The sequence below is a fragment of the Astyanax mexicanus genome, chromosome 25, assembly GCF_023375975.1.
Source record: "Astyanax mexicanus isolate ESR-SI-001 chromosome 25, AstMex3_surface, whole genome shotgun sequence".
In the NCBI taxonomy this organism is placed as follows: Eukaryota; Metazoa; Chordata; class Actinopteri; order Characiformes; family Acestrorhamphidae; genus Astyanax; species Astyanax mexicanus.
Window position 1 is genome coordinate 7,787,679 of NC_064432.1, and position 17,860 is coordinate 7,805,538.

Sequence of the window (17,860 nt, forward strand, 5' to 3'; positions counted from 1 at the left end):
GGACAGCGAGGTTTTTAGTGCTGGTTCTTCATTAGATTAGATTAGATTAGATTAGATTATTTAGCTAATCTACTTAATTTTTTTACGCACCCATATTTTTGAAAAAGTCCAGTGTTGTGCTGAATTCAGCACCCCCGCCGGGAAAAGTGGGGATCCGTATTAGGTGAAATAACCCTGGTTTTTAATCACAGTTTTTTCATGCATCTTGGCATCATGTTCTCCTCCTCCACCAGTCTTACACACTGCTTTTGGATAACTTTACGCTCTTTACACTCCTGGTGCAAAAATTCAAGCAGTTCAGCTTGGTTTGATGGTTTGATGGATTGTGATCATCCATCTTCCTTTTGATTATATTTCAGAGGTTTTTAAATTGGTAAAATCAAAGAAACTGATCCTTTTTAGGTGGTCTCTTGTTATTTTTTATTTTTTCGTAGCTTTTGATTTTAGTAAATGTGAACACTTAATCGACTAATATGAATAATTTGGATTGCAATTGCAAAGTGCTTTACCCAGAATCCATCCTGGGTGTGGATTAAGTGTGGAAAAGTGTGAAAACGAGTATATGGGCTCCAGATCAACAAGAATCCACCATCCTCAGTGATGTCATCTGTGTGAAACACTGGTAAGACGAGGCCAGCATGACAATAAAACATGAGAATTCCTCTTCTCTGTCTCTCTTTACAAAAGAAGAGATGGATGAAAGAAGAAGAGCATGATCTCAGCTTCTCTTAAGTGTCTTTCTCTGTAGAACACACACACACACACACACACACACTCTCTCTCTCTAACGATGGTCTGCTGTGGAGCGAGGCGGCGTGGTATCGCTGGTTTTGAATATTTTAAAATAAAACAGATCTGGCCTGAGGAACATGAATTTAAATTGCCCATTTAATTAAACGTCTTCTTTATTCTGATTAATGCAAACCTGACTGCGATACCATGTTCTTACCCGTTAGCATTAGCATTAGCATGATCAGCTAGAATAACACTGTTTTTGTAGCGGCCACTTTATTGGAAACACCTACTCTACTGTACCATGTGCTTCTAATCACTGGTGGCCACTTTATTGGAAACACCTACTCTACTACTATACCCTGTGTTTTCAATCACTGGTGGCCACTTTATTGGAAACACCTACTCTACTGTACCTTGTGCTTTCACTCCCTGGTGGCCACTTTATTGGAAACACCTACTCTACTGTACCTTATGCTTCCACTCACTGGTGGCCACTTTATTAGAAACACCTACTACTCTACTGTACCTTGTGCTTCCAGTCACTGGTGGCCACTTTATTGGAAACATCTACTCTACTGTTAACTTGTGCTTCCACTCACTGGTGGCCACTTTATTGGAAACACCCACTCTACTTTACCTTGTGCTTTCACTCACTGGTGGCCACTTTATTGGAAACACCTACTACTCTACTGTACCTTGTGCTTCTGCTCACTGGTGGCCACTTTATTGGAAACACCTTCTACTCTACTGTACCTTGTGCTTCCACACACTGGTGGCCACTTTATTAGAAACATCCACTCTACTGTACCTTGTGCTTCCACACACTTGTGGCCAATTTATTGGAAACATCTACTCTACTGTTACCTTGTGCTTCCACTCGCTGGTGGCCACTTTATTAGAAACACCTACTACTCTACTGTAACTTGTGCTTCCACTCACTGGTGGCCACTTTATTAGAAACACCTACTACTCTACTGTAACTTGTGCTTCCGCTCACTGGTGGCCACTTTATTGGAAACACCTACTACTCTACTGTACCTTGTGCTTCCACACACTGGTGGCCACTTTATTAGAAACATCCACTCTACTGTACATTGTGCTTCCACACACTTGTTGCCAATTTATTGGAAACATCTACTCTACTGTTACCTTGTGCTTCCACTCGCTGATGGCCACTTTATTAGAAACACCTACTACTCTACTGTAACTTGTGCTTCCACTCACTGGTGGCCACTTTATTAGAAACACCTACTACTCTACTGTAACTTGTGCTTCCACTCACTGGTGGCCACTTTATTAGAAACACCTACTCTACTGATGATTGTGCTTCCACTCACTAGTGGCCACTTTATTGGAAACACCTACTACTCTACTGTACCTTGTGCTTACACTCACTGGTGGCCACTTTATTGGAAACATCACTTGCTGCAGCTGATATATATGTGTAGCAGAGATGAATGTAGTGTAAGGTATGTTACAGATTGCCTATAGGGAAGGTGTTCTATTTTAAAATGAGCGATGGATTAAGTGAGATATGGAGGTGTATGATATGATTGTTGGATCAGATATATTTTCATGAACTCTTCAACTCCTCTCTAAGCCTTTCTTGTGCTGAGCCAGAGGTGTTAAAGCGTTTCTACTGAGAAACTGTCAGTGTTGTGTGTTCAGGATTAAGTAGAACGTGCAGTGTAGGAACAGTGTATTCTTATTGTTTACTCGAAATTATTTCTGTGAATCATTTTAACTATGTTTATCATTTATTTGCAGGAAATGAGAAATGTCTGAAACAACAAAAAAAGATGCATTGCTTTCCTAAAGCTTTAAGAGTTCAGAAATAATCAATATTTGGTGGAATAAACCTGGTTTTTAATCACAGTTTTCATGCATCTTGGTATCATGTTCTTCTCCTCCACCAGTCTTACACACTGCTTTTGGATAACTTTATGCTCTTTACACTCCTGGTGCAAAAATTCAAGCAGTTCAGCTTGGTATCTTCACAGACAACCAATAATGTCTAAACCATTTCTGGTGGAAACGTGGGCCAGCCCCCTTAAAAAAGCACTGTGGTTCTTATAAGCCCAAACAGAACCGGTTTAAGATCCAGAGTAGTTCTGGTGTGAAAGCGCTAGGAGATAATGTGGTTTGAAGTGTTCTGTAGTGTTTTGTTGTTTAGACAGGAGACAGATGCAGTCTGATGTTTTATTAAAGCTAAATCTCTCCATTACCCACACAGAGCACTTCATCTTAATACACTCTACTGATCTCCCTCCCTCCATCTCTCTCTCTCTCTCTCTCTCTCTCTCTCTCTCTCTCTCCCAATCTATCTCTCAATCTCTCAAACTCTTGCCTTCTTACTCTTTCTTTCTCTCACTGTTACTGTAGCACCCTCCCTCTCAAATCCCTTTTAATCTCTATCTCAATCAATGAATCTCTGTCTCTCTTTTTCTCACTTGTTCTCTTTCAGTCTCTCTCTCTCAATCCTTCTCTCTCACTTCCTCACTCGCTCTCTCAATCTCTCTCTTTCAATCTCTCTATTTGTCTCAATCTTGGTTTCCATCTCTCACTCTTTCAGTCTCTCTCTTGCTCTCTTACTGTCTTTCAATCTCTATCTCACTCTTTTTCTCTCTCTCTCAATCTCATATTTTATGTCGCTCTCCCTCCCTTTCTTTTACTCAACCTCTCTCTGTTTCTCTCTCTCACTCTTTCCATATTTGTCTTTCAATTTCTCTCAATCTCTCTCTCGCTCCATATCTCTCTTCAGTTCCCTCTCTCTCTATCTTTCTATAATCTACAGCTCTTTCTCTCTCTTTCTTTCAATCTCTCTCTCTCTCCATCTATGACTTCCTTTCTCTCTCTCTGAATCTTTTACTCTCTTACTCACTCTCTTTCAATCTCCCTCTCTCTTTCTCTCACAAGGTCTACTCTTACTTTCCCTCTTTCAATCGCCCCCTCTCTCCTCTCAATCTATAACTCTCACAATGTCTCTCTCTCTCAATCTTGGTTTCTATCTCTCACTCTCTTTCAGTCTCTCTCTCGCTCTCTTACTGTCTTTCAATCTCTATCTCTCTCTTTCAGTCTCTCTCTCAATCTGTCTTTCAATCTTTTTCTGACTCTCTGACTTTCGCACTCACTCTATTTCACTCTCTCTCTCTCACTTCCTCTCTCACTTCCTCTCTCACGTTCCCTCTTTCAATCGCCCCCTCTCTCCTCTCAATCTATAACTCTCACAATGTCTCTCTCTCTCTCTCTCTCTCTCTCTCTCACGTTCCCTCTTTCAATCGCCTCCTCTCTCCTCTCAATCTATAACTCTCACAATGTCTCTCTCTCTCTCTCTCTCTCTCTCTCACGTTCCCTCTTTCAATCGCCCCCTCTCTCCTCTCAATCTATAACTCTCACAATGTCTCTCTCTCTCTCTCTCTCTCTCTCACGTTCCCTCTTTCAATCGCCCCCTCTCTCCTCTCAATCTATAACTCTCACAATGTCTCTCTCTCTCAATCTTGGTTTCTATCTCTCACTCTCTTTCAGTCTCTCTCACTCTCTCACTGTCTTTCAATCTCTATCTCTCTCTTTCAGTCTCTCCCCCAATCTGTCTTTCAATCTTTCTCTGAATCTTTGATTCTCACATTCTCTCTATTTCAATCTCTCTCTCTCTCTTCCTCTCTCACTTTCCCTCTTTCAATCAATCCCCGTTCTCTCTCAATCTTGGCTTCTATCTCTCACTCTCTTTCAGTCTCTCTCTCGCTCTCTTACTGTCTTTTAATCTCTATCTCTCTCTTTCAGTCTCTCTCTCAATCTCAGTCTTTCAATCTTTCTAGGAATCTCTGATTTATACACTCTCTCATTTTCAATCTCTCTCTCTCTCTCTCTCTCTCTCTCTCACTTTTCCTCTTTCAATCAATCCCCTCTCTCTCTCAATCTTGGTTTCTGTCTCTCACTGTCTTTCAATCTCTATCTCTCTCTTTCAGTCTCTCTCTCACTATCTCAGTCTTTCAATCTTTCTCTGAATCTCTGACTTACGCACTCACTCTTTTTCAATCTCTCTCTCTCTCTCACTTCCTTTCTCAACCTCTCTCTTTTTTTGTTTCTCTTTTCACTCTTTCTCCATTTTTGTCTTCATTTTCTCTCTCTTATACTCTTTCTTTCAATTGTGCCCTCTCTCCTTTCAATCTATGTCTCTTTTTCTCTCTTTCTTTCAATCTCTCTTAAGCTCTTTCAATCTCTCTCTCCAGCTCTATTATTATTTTTTTTTTCTCTTTCAATCTGAAATGTAAAATAAATGCACTGGTAATGATGTAACATTAATGTAAATGCATAGCAGGTAGTATGAGTATGTACTGGACTTATTACTGGAAGTATTACTTATTTTACTTATGTGTACTGAATGTAATTAATTGAATACCAGTGAACACACAGTACATTTACTAGTGAACATTCACTAGTGACGTTTTTGTTTTTTTAAAGGCCGAATATCAGCATTCCGCATGTGTACCTCTCCTGCTCCTGAAGACTATTTAACCACCTCCCTCCCTGACACGTCCGTCACTCGCTCCCTGCATTTTAATACGCTTTTAATTACACTGCATTTGTCATGCACAACTGAAAAGGTGATTTGAGATGTCGTATGGAGAGAGAGAAAGAGAGAAATAGATAGAGAGCGAGAGAGAGAGGAAACGCATGGGCGAGAGAGAGGTAGAGGTTACCCAGTGCTTACACCTTTGTGCTGAAGGCAGATTGAAAGCACTAATTTCCCTCTGATTGGCCACACCTCATAAATCCATATTATGCAAATCCCCAATGTTCCCCGTCGCCGTGGCGCCGCGCTCCTCCTAAAAGCCGCATTAGAGCCAGGCGCTTCCTGTTGGAGGAAATGATGTAAAGGGCTTTTAACGCGCCTCGTCTTCCATTCGTCTTTATCAAAACGTCACGAGACGCTCATCGTAAAACTCGTCTAACGGTCGCCCGCATCTCTCAGCTCGGTTACCGCCCTGTTTCTGGTAGCTAAAGCTCTGCGTCTACAGGAGACGTTATGATGGAGCATGTAGGAAAGTTCTGCAGCTGCTGATGCAACGAGTCTGAAGTTAAAAGAGGATTAACCTCTGAAACACGATGCCGTCATTTTTTGGCTCAAATCGCCGGTTATGAAGGTCGGGTAAAGGGAGGGGATTCAAGTGCTTATGCTTATTCACTAAAGCAACATCACCCTTGTAAAAGTGTAAAAGTGTATTTAAGTATATTTTTTAAAAGTATACTTAACATTGAAAGGTACAGTGGCTTGAAAAGGTTAAGTTTAAGTTGGCTTGGAAAAGCATGCTAATAACATTTAAAGATGTAAATGGTTGCTAAGCTGTTTCTGTCTGAAACCTGTGAAGAGTGGGTGCTATGCTGGTAACTTTTGGCTAAAAGCTAAAGTCCAAAAACTTTTAAGTAAAAGCAAAGTCCAGAACATTGGGGTAAAAGCAAAGTCCCATAGCTTTTAACTAAAAGCAAAGTCCAAAAACTTTTGTGTGAAATCTAAAGTCCAAAATCTTTTAACTAAAAGCTAAAGTCCAAAAACTTTGGGGTAAAAGCAAAGCCCAAAACCTTTGGGGTAAAAACGGTGGGGTAAAAGCTAAAGTCCAAAAACTTTTAACTAAAAGCTAAAGTCCAAAACCTTTGGGGTAAAAGTAAAGTCCAATAACTTTGGAGTAAAAGCAAAGTCCAAAAACTTTTAACTAAAAGCTAAAGTCCAAAAACTTTGGGGTAAAAGCTAAACTCCAAACACTTTGCTGTAAAAGCAAAGTCCAAAAACTTTGGGTAAAAGCAAAGTCCAAAAACATTTGGGTGAAAGCTGAAGTCCAAAAACTTTGTGGTAAAAGCAAAATCCAAAAACTTTGGGGTAAAAGCAAAATCCAAAAACTTTGGGGTAAAAGCTAAAGCCCAAAAACTTTTAACTAAAAGCTAAACTCCAAACACTTTGGGATAAAAGCAAAAGTCCAAAAACTTTGGGTAAAAGCAAAGTCCAAAAACATTTGGGTGAAAGCTAAAGTCCAAAAACTTTGTGGTAAAAGCTAAACTCCAAACACTTTGCTGTAAAAGCAAAGTCCAAAAACTTTGGGTAAAAGCAAAGTCCAAAAACATTTGGGTGAAAGCTAAAGTCCAAAAACTTTGTGGTAAAAGCAAAGTCCAAAAACTTTGGGTTAAAAGCAAAGTCCAAAAACTTTGGGTTAAAAGCAAAGTCAAAAAACTTTGGGGTAAAAGCAAAGTCCAAAAACCTTTGACTTAAAACTAAAGTGAAAACAATTCTGACTAAAAGCTAAAGTCCAAAAATATTTTAACTAAAAGCTAAAGTTATTTTTTTTTACCAAACTTCCACGAACTTGACAACACTTAACATTGTTGGTTTATTCTATAAACTACAGACAACATTTCTCCCAAGTCATTTAGAGCATTTATTTGCAGAAAATGAGAAATGACTGAAATAACAAAAAAGTTCCAGAGCTTTCAGACCTCAACTAATGCAAAGAAAACTAGTTTACATTCATAATGTTACAATTTCAGAGTTCAGAAATCAATATTTGGTAAAATAGCCCTGGTTTTAATCACAGTTTTCATGCCTCTTGGTTTCATGTTCTCCTCCTCCACCAGTCTTACACACTGCTTTTGGATAACTTTATGCCTTTTATGCCTCCTGGTTTTCTTCCAAAAAAAATGTGCCTAAAAAACGAAAAAATAAAGATGCAATGCTTTAGAAATGAGTGTAGAAATCAATATTTGGTGTGATATACCTGATTTGCCATCTCCTCCACCAGTCTTTCACACTGCTTTTGGGTGACCTTTGCATTAATTCAGCTTTGTTTGATGGCTTCCAACCAACCATCTCCCTCTTGATTACATTTTGCATGACTAACGCATGTTTTTTGGAGGAATGCTAATTAATGATTTATAATCAGTGTGCCCTGGTCTTAACGGTCTAAACAGTGGGTATCAGCAGTAGGGTAAATATAAGGCTGGCAGCAGATCAGGCAGTAGCGGGCATTTGGCAGTGGGGTGCAGCAGGGGCGTAGCGTGGGTCCGCTTCACTAGAGCGTGAGCGGGGCCAGGCTGGGCTCAGAATGTGCTGATGGGAGCCTGACCTCTCTGACTTTGAGCAGGACTCACACAGACTTTAAAGGCAGAAAGAGCGTAATCGGATGAGACAGCGGCGAGGACAGTGGATTCAGCTGACCGTTCCCTTTTAAAAGATATATGAGTCTTTTTGTTGCAGCCGTTAAATGCGCTCGATAGTTATGTCTCTGGAAAGCGAGAAACGCAGTTGATCAGGACGAGTCGGGTCAGGCTGGGACTCAAAGTTCTACCAGGAAGACTCTAGAGGCCAGCATGTATTAAGGAAATTGTATAATCTTTGATAGCTAGCAAATATCGGAAATTTATTGGAAAGTCTTTGGCGTAGGCCCTGGCGTCGACCCACGTCTACAACTCTACAAGGTCTACAGCCTCGCAGATCCTGCTGAGGATCCAGTCAACCCCTGGGGAGTCGCCAAAACCAAACTCTTATAAAGACAGCTGGAGGCTGGTCATTGGTTGAGACATTCAAGAGACACAATTGCATTTGAGTCTCCTTGTAGAACTTTTGCTAAAGCATTAAGACGTTTAGACTTCATTCAGATTCAAACCCTAATGTTGTCAGGCTTTAATCAAGTGTGAATCCCTGTTGGTTCCAATTGGACTTGGACGTAAATTACGTGGACTGTTTTTTGGTTCACACCAAAAATCTTTCTGGCTTGACTCAGTTTTGCTTCCAATAAAGGAGATAATGGAGATAAATTAGGTGGACTGTATTGAAGACTTGGTTGAATCCAGTTAATTTGGATGTGATTGGATCATGTTGGTTCTGGTTGGACTTGGAGATAATGTAATGTGGACTTGGTGATTGGATTGAGTTGATTCCAGTTGGATGTGGAAGGAAATTACATGGACTGTATTGAGGTTCGCACCAAAGATCTTTTAGTCTTGACTCAAGTTTGGACTCAGCACTTGTTGATTGGATTGAGTTGGATCTAATTGGATTTAGAGATACATTAGGTGTTCTGTACTGAGGTTCACACCAAAGATTGTTCAGGCTTGACCCAAGTTTGGACTTACCACTTGGTGATTGGACTGGGTTGGTTCCAGTTGATTCCAATGGCTCCACACCAAACAGAACTGTACGGTACGGCATGTCCTTAGTAACCATTTGGCCCTGCAGTGGTAAAGAGGCTATTTCTTAAGTTGGTTTGGTTGGGCATAAGTTGGGTTAAGATAAACTGTATTTATCAGGCGTATCTGCAATTTATCGAGATTCTGCCGGGCCTTGGTTGGGTTTTTACTTAAAGATTGGTTTCTGGAAAGACCAAAATGAAGATTGAGTTTCTTTTAGATTGGACATTAATGGTATTCAAGTGAAGTTGGTTTAGAATTAACCATTTTAGGACTGGAGTGGCGTGCAGTTGCATTCAGACCAACAATTTGTAGTCTGGTACCCGTTCTCAGAACTTGCTGCTGGGCTCTAGTGTCAATATTTTGTAGAGCACCATTTTTAAAAATGGTTTGTTGATGGACGTTTCTGAGATTTTGCGTAGAAGCAAATTGATGCAACACTGAGGACCAGCCATGCTAAAATTAATGCTGCTTAATTGGATATAGACCTTTTTTTTTAGAACTCTACGTGTCATAATGTTCTTTTCTTGGCCTGTCGTCCACGCTTACGCTTACGTTTACGTTTACGTTTTTTCTGCCCTACGAATACCCTGAGCTTGCTTGCGAACCTGCTTTGTTGGGAACCCCCAGGCTAGACAGTTAGACTCAGAGCATGCCACATAAATGTGATGACTGGGTTAGATTTTTTGGACTTCGGGGAAACATCAAATGCCTCTGTTTAAATATAGAAAGCAACGGTAGCAGTAAAAAGGTTATGACCCCTCTTCATAGGTCAGCAACCTTACTGGGACAGCACAGCATGTTGCATAACCAATATGTAGCGCGTGATCTATGCATTTTAGGGCATTTATATACATACAGATATCCTACAGACCTCCAAACTTCATGTGGCCTTTAGATTAGCTTAAGAACAGTAGAGCGTAGAGAGCTTCATGGAATGGGTTTTCATAGTTGAGCTTCTGTATCTTGGACTTACATCACCAAGAATGCAGGGTGTCGGATGCAGTTGTGTCAAGCACGCCACAATACATTTAAAACATCAGAATGCGGCTAGGCTAACAGACTGCTGGTGTTAATGGAGATGGCTAGCGGCTAACTGGCCATGCTAACTGTATATCACTGTTTTCTTAATTAATTATGTCGAAAACCAAATTGGTCGCACTCTAGAGCCCTGGGAGACACATTTGCTAAAATGAATCAATTTGATCAGTTATCATTTAATATTTAAAATAATATAACAGATTTGGTTCTTCTTCTTCTTCTTTTTACTATTATGTAAAATAATGTAACTTCATGTTTTATAGAGATTTTTTGGCAGCAGCTACTATAAACCTTAGATAACCCAAATCCTCCCATTCTGTTAGCAGAACAAGACGTTACCCAAAAATCCTTTTTTATTGCAGTATATTGTTACTGTTGTGTTTCATGGCTCTCATCACTGACCTCGCGTGCAAAGCCGGTGTTGTGCCGAATTCTGCACCCCCACCAGGAAAAGCACCCCCTCTCGGGATCGTGTACCCATGTCTTCTTGGCTTTAACTTTACTTAGAAAATGGAAATACCCAAGATACTGTTCGAAGTTACGCTGAGAACTTGTAAGACATAAGGTTAAAAAAAAACATGTCACCTGCAGATCTCCCGAGAGGTGGTGCTTTTCCTGGCGGGGGTACTATGGTGAATTCAGCACCATATTAGTGCCTGAATCTGCACCCCCGCCATGTAAAGCACCCTCTCTCTCAATTTCAGACTACCAACTTTGCAGGAAGAAGATGTCCCCAAACAGTTTGGGTATAGTAATACTGGTATAGTGTTGTTTTTTTTCAGAGAGTAAACCCAATGGATTAAGAACTCAAAAGATGAGTAAATACTTTTAGCAATATATTCTAGCTCTATTGCTTTGGCAAAACGTTCTCAAGAAGGCTGTCCGATGCTTCTTTAAATTTTAAAATCAGACGTAAGCCTGATTAAAACGTATATCCTGTCCTTCTACGTCGATGATGGATGCTAAATGTCACTGCGGGTGTTTTATAATGCCTCCATATGGAGCTAATATTACCGGCCCTGTCTGTGCCGTGACCTCACCTGCATTATTTCTTTATTTCAGCTCATTCTTGATGCCCGCCTTAGCAGGTATGATTAATAATGAATGTGAATGTTGAATAATTCATACAGGCCGGACCCGAGTTACTACGGCGTCTGATTCTGCTGAGCGTTTTAATAAAAGGCACATTTTCATAAAAGTCGGACGATGTTCTAATTTGATTGCGGTGCAAACGTTGCAGAATGTTAAAAGCCTTTCGAATGTTATATGATTATATGATTGGTTGAAAAGGGTGATTAATATAAAATTATCTCTGGGTGATGGATTATTTGTTGTTTATATATGCAGTTATAGATGTCTTTTCATCATTACTGTTTTGAATTGATTTTCTTTGGTTTCTATTTGTTTTTCTCTCTTGTTTGTTCCCCAGTGCTGACGAAAGGTTCGATGCGACGTTCCACACTAATGTCCTGGTGAACGCATCAGGAACATGCCAGTATATACCACCAGGTATGTCATATATTTATTGGTATATATATGTTCACACATCGGGGAAGTTGACAAATGAAGAAAATGTCTAAATGTCACTTTTAATTTCCCCTAACAAAGTTCATAAAGAAATAAATAACGTATAAATAGCAATATAATTTGTCTATAGAGCACTATCAGTGAAGTACTATAGATTACCTATAGATTAACTATAGATTTACATAGGATCTCCAGTGGATTTTTACTTTCTGGACCTGGACTCCTCACCACCTCTGTGTGTAAGTAACTATAGGTTTACATAGGATCTCCGGTGGATTTTTACTTTCTGGACCTGGACTGCTGTTTGCATGTATGAATATTCATGAGCAACTAGACATGTTAAAATGAATGGAAAAAACGATGGAATGAGACCTTTTAAGGAAAAAATAAGAATAAGAAAAAATAAGAAATTTACGATGTGCATATATGACAGTGTAAGATGACAGATGACATCATCCCTACTGAACTGTGTGTGTGTGTGTGTGTTGTAACAGGTATTCTGAAGAGCACGTGTTATATAGATGTGCGCTGGTTCCCCTTCGACGTGCAGAAATGTGATCTGAAGTTCGGTTCCTGGACGTATAACGGTTGGCTGCTGGACCTGCAGATGCAGGAAGTGGACATTTCCACCTACATCCCCAACGGAGAGTGGGACCTAGTGGGTAAGGCACACACACACCACATACATTTACATCATATTATCATTAACATGATAATTATTTAATACTTAGTTAAAATGTAAAGTTTTAATTACGCAATTACACAACTAACCATATAGTAATTACACAAAATTACATATTAATTATATAATTAATTACAGTGTATAAACACTGTGTACTGACTGACAGACACAAACCAAAACACAGTAACTTACAATATTATGTTTCAGAGTACGCATTCATTCCCTCACTCTCTCACTCTTTCACTCTTTCTCTGTGTTTATCCCTTTCTCTCTCTCTCTCTCTCTCTCTCTCTCTCTCTCCTTTTATCTCTCACTCTTTCTCTTTCTCCATTTCCCTCTCTCTCCCTCTCTCTCTCTCTCTCCATTTATCTTTTTTTCTCCTTTTATCTCTCACACTTTCTCCCTCTCACTTTCTCTCACTCTTTCTCTATATTTCTCCGTCTCTCTTTCTCTCACACTTTCGCAAACTGTCTCACTCTTTCTATCACTTTTTCTTAATTGTTTTCCCTCCTCCTCTTTCTCTCACTCTTTCTCAAACTTTCTCCCTCGCTCTTTCTCTCTCTCTTTTTCTCTATTTCTCTCTCTTTTTCTCACTCTTTCTCAAACTTTTTCACTCTCTCTTTCTTTCACTCTTTCTCAACCTTTCTCCCTCTTCCTCTTTCTCTCTCACTCTTTCTATATCTTTCTCCCTCTTTCTGTACCTTTCTCCCTCTTCCTCTTTCTCTCTCAGTCATTCTCTATCTTTCTCCTTCTCCTTTTATCTCTCTCACTCTTTCTCTATCTTTCTCTCTCTCCTTTTATCTTTCTCAATTTTTTTCTCTCTCTCTCCCTCTCTTACTATTTTTTATCTTTCTCCCTTTCTTTTTATCTCTTCTCTATCTTTCTTCCTCTCCCTATTTCTCTCTCACTTTTCTCTATATAACTAACTCTCCTTTAATCTATCTATCTATCTATCTATCTATCTATCTATCTATCTAGTGCCACCTGAATGAGAGACTCTCTCTTTCTCTCTCTCCATTTATCCCTCCCCCTCTCTAACTCTGTTACTGGGGGCTGTTAGATTATGCTGATTTTCTCCTGTGTAAAATTCAAGTGAATTTTACCATAAGAGACCCTTGAATGAGGGTCTCTTATGGTCTCTCTCTCTCTCTCTTTCTCTCCCTCACTCCCTCTCTATCTATCGATTCATCTGTGTCTGTGTGTCTCTCTCTCTCTATTTGTGTCGTCCTGGAGGCTGTTAGATTTTGCTGACTGTCTCCTGTGTAAAATTCAAGTATCACTTGATCTCTTATGGTCCCTCTGTCTCTTTCTCTCTCTCTCTCTCTTTCTTTCTCTCTCTCTCTCTTGGTTTCTGTGCTGTTTTGAGTACAGAGTAAGGATCTGTGTGTGTTTATGTGAGGGAGGAGTAAACAGTCTCTGGTTCCCCTGAACACCACAGTTCTCCTCTACAGAGAGTTTAGATCATCTCTCAGGAGGTCTAGGTCTTCAGGCGAAGGTCAAACTATTCCTAGGAACTGAAAGGATATGCCAGCAGGTGGGCGGGGCCTCAGTGTGCCGTTCAGCAGGATGAACCATTCAACTGACAACGCTAAAGTTCAGAATCAATATTTGGTGGAATAACCCAGATTTTTAATCGCAGCTTTCATGCGTCTTGGCATCATGTTCTCCTCCACCAGTCTTACACACTGCTTTTGGCTCACCTTATACCACTACTGGCTCAACAATTTAAGCAGTTCAGCTTGGTGGTTTGATGGCTTGTGACCATCTATCTCTCTCTTGATTTTATTCCAGAGGTTTTCAATGGGGTTCAGGTCTAGATATTGGGCTGACCATGACACTGTCTTAATCTGGTGATCCTTAATCCACACCTTAATCTGAATTTAATCTAGTTCTGTGGAATTGAGCATTGAGTTCACGGTCAATCTCTAGACCTGAACCTCTAATTGAAAAACCTTTGAATATAATCATGTAATGGTCATGAATGGTCATAAACCATGTGCCAGGAGTGGAATAAGGTCACCCAAAAGGAGTGTGAAAGACTGGTGGAGGAGAACATGATTCCAAGATTCATGAAAACTGTGATTAAGAATCAGGGTAATTCCACCAAATATGGATTTCTGCACATTTGGAGTGTCTTGTGATCTGGCTGGACATGGCATTGTATCTGTCTTTCTTCAAGACAAGCTCTTAAGATGGCGGCAGTATGTAGACCAGCATTGTCTTGTTGGAAAAGCGAACTAGTGAAGGTTACGAAAAAGTAACTTTGGGCTCTAAAAGTGCCTGTAAATGAAGATCATACATGACCTGGCATGGCGCACCATGACACCAGGTCTTCTGGACGTGTGATGCTCACCACGGTAACTCTATACACAGATTCGTAGGTCATTTCCACCAAAGCAAAAGCAGGAATCGTCATTCTAAGTCACTTATTGGCGATGTGTCACAACTACCCACCAATTTTTTGATTCCTATCAGTTGATTCCTTCTGGGTGATTTGATTTGCATATCGAAAATGCATTAAAAAGTGGGCTTATTTGAACTTTTTTTAAATGTTAGATAAGGTCTATGGTTCATGCAAAACATGCATCATGAAGTTCTTTGCACCAAATCACTCTAAAATAAAGAAGAGATCTCATCAGGTATGTTTTTGCCGTTTAAGGTTAAGCGCTGTTACTTTTATGTAAATTAGCTGTTGCTGGCCACACCCCCTCATGTTTACAGTTCATGCTTAGCTGTGATGCAAACACAAAACTCTTAAAATGATTAAAAAAAATTGAGAATACTTACATCTCCCTCATCCGCTGACTTGCCACGGACATGCAGTAGGTGCAGATCCAGATCCCTCCCTCAGAAGAAGTCTGCTGGCTAATCCTAATGCTTTGTACTGTCTGAGGTTCTCAAATGGCAGATCTTCTGGGTGAATTGATCTAGTGGGTGGTGCTCTGGTGGGGTGGGGGTTGACCTTCAGTTACCGCAAAAGTCGGGACATCTGCTCACGCTAATCACTATTAGCTATTCGCTAATCGCAGTCAAACACGCTAGCATAACGGCTAGCTGTCCATTCGCTCTTCTTGTCCTTTCCTCTCTCCATCCTCGGTCACTCTCTCTCTCTCTCTGTGTCGCTGTGGGTTTTAACCCCGGGTCTGTGGAACAGATGGACTCCTGATGCTAGCTGATCGCACATTGGCGCTCGTCCCAGTTAGCATGGGTGCTGAAATGGGTGACAGACTGGTCAGACTGTAAGTGTGTGTACACACACACACACACATCTCGAAGCCTGAGCTGTGGCCAGATTTCACACAGCGCCAGACTGCAGGGTCAGGTTTGAGGGCAGCGTTAGCAGCTTGGTGGCTGTGTGGGAATGACTCAGGCTGGGAGGTGTTGCTGTACGGAGCTGCAGGATAGCAGGGTAGCAGGACGTTCATTTGCTGATTGCTGCTTCAGGATTTAGGCAGTTTAGCTGGATCTGTGGTTCCTGTGAGGTAAAGGCCTTTTCAGGGCACGTTGCTTTTGTGAGTTCACCCCTCACATTTCTGCAGATATATTTAAGCTCCACTAGGTAGCATTGAGATTTTGTGCTTGTGGGCTCCCCCTACAGTTGTAGAGTGTAATAAATGTTTCAGGCAGATTTTAGTTTCTCTTTCTCGTTTTCTGGCTTTCACAGACATATTCAGTCTCGTTCATGCTCTGCTTCAGTATTTCACAGTACATATTGAAGTTCAAATATCCCTCAATGAAATACAGTACAGTAACTCCCCAACACCTGCTGCACTCATGCAGCCCCATACCATGGCATTCCCACCACCATGCTTGACTGTAGGCGTGACACACTTGTCTTTGTACTCCTCACCTGATTGCCGCCATGCATGCTTGAGACCATCTGAACCAAACAAATGAATCTTCCAGTAATCCCTGACCTTTGTTGACATGTATTCAGCAAACTGTTTGCCGGCTTTCTTGTGTACAGACTTCAGAAGGGGCTTGTTTCTGGGGTGACAGCCATGCAGACCATCTTCTTGTAGCCTTGGCCATCTTCATGTAGCGCAACAATTCATCTTTTAAGATTCTCAGAGAGTTCTTTGCCATGAGGTGCCATGTGGGAACTTTCAGTGACCGGTATGAGACCACAACTGCTCCCTATGCACACCTGAGACCTAGTAAAGTTCTTTTTTTATACAATACAAAATAGTTTAATAAAAAAGTGACAACGACACGATATTTTCGCAATATCGATATTTTGTCCAACCTCTAAGAAACACAGTACGTCCATGAATGTGTAACATCACACAAAGGCCACAGCAAGCATTTGAAAAGTAGGGATTTTTGAAAATGAGCAGAAACTAATGAATCTTACAAAAGGAACCAATTAGAGACGGCCGGCATGGTGGTGTATGTAGATCAGTTTCTCTCACTGGTTTTAGTATTCCTTCTGTTTCTCTCTAGGTTTCATTCTCTCCATGTCTCTCTCTCTTTCTCTCTTCCTCTTTTTCTCTTTCCCACACTTAGTGGGAAAGACTTAGTATTTTTGACTTAGTATTTTTGACTCAGTATTGAGCTTTGACTTAGTATTGTGTCCCATGACTTTTGCCATATACTTTTGCCCCAGAGATGCTTGCTTGTACGCATGGACAGTTATAGCCAGAAGCCACCGCTCATGATCATTAACATCCATTGTGCTGTCCACTGTGGGTAGTGGGTAGACTAGTTGGCAGACTTTGTCTGAAGGAGGAATCTATACCTACTGTGCTTCAATCACAGTTAAAAAGAACTTAGCCAACACTAATGTGTGGTAAACTCTCAGCATGTGGTAAACATGGGGTGTGGCATGCAACAGCTCATTTGCATAAAAGTGACAGAGCTTAACCCATTCTTTACAGTCTGCATTGGTTTTATATACCTGTGACCGTGGAAGCGATTGGAGTTGTAAGGTTTGGAAGAGTGAGTGAATACTTATGACAATATAGTATCTATCAAAATACCAAAAAATTGAGGTCCTGCAACTAGTTGCTATACATTTTCTGAACGTATACTCACGAGATGCTTGGTTGAATGCATGGACGAATATAGCCAGAAGCCGCCGGTCATGATCATCACCACCCACTGTGCTGTCCACGGTGAGTAGTAGTAATGCCTTTGATGATACAGTATATTCACCCACTATCGGGCCTCTCTCTTGAAACATCAGTAATTAATGTTACCTTACCCAACCAGAGCTGAGACTAGCTAGCAGACTTTGTCTGAAGGAGGAATCTATACCTACTGTGCTTCAATCACAGTTAAAGAGAACATATTCTGAATGTTCACTCAAGAGATGCTTTCTTGTACGCATGGACAATTACAGCCAGAAGCCGCCGGTCATGATCATCACCACCCACTGTGCTGTCCACTGTGGGTAGTAGTAATGCCTTCGATGATACAGTATATTCACCCACTATCATTCCTTTCTCTCTCGAAACATCCATAATTAATGCTACCTCCCCCATAAAGCCCAACCAGAGCTCCACCCACTAGATAAAAAAGTTGGAAAAAAACACCATTTCGGTCATTTTGGTTAAGAACCTCAAAACACAGTACATGGCAGGACTAGCCAGCAGACTTTGTTTAAATGAGGAATCTATACCTACTTCTGTATTGTGCTTCAACCACAGTAAAGTAGAACTAGCCTGTTTGTGTTTTTCCATTTAGCACAAGCTAAAACTA

At 40.7% G+C, this 17,860-nt stretch overlaps 1 protein-coding gene across 1 annotated transcript in view; it reads left to right on the forward strand.

Annotated features, from left to right (window-relative positions):
• Window positions 1–17,860, forward strand: part of chrna8 (cholinergic receptor, nicotinic, alpha 8) — a 103,808-nt gene that overhangs the window by 73,438 nt on the left and 12,510 nt on the right. The window contains exons 5-6 of the mRNA XM_022681759.2: window positions 11,381–11,460; window positions 11,973–12,140. Of these exons, the coding sequence (XP_022537480.2) occupies window positions 11,381–11,460; window positions 11,973–12,140 (248 nt within the window). The remainder of the gene's footprint in view (window positions 1–11,380; window positions 11,461–11,972; window positions 12,141–17,860) is intronic.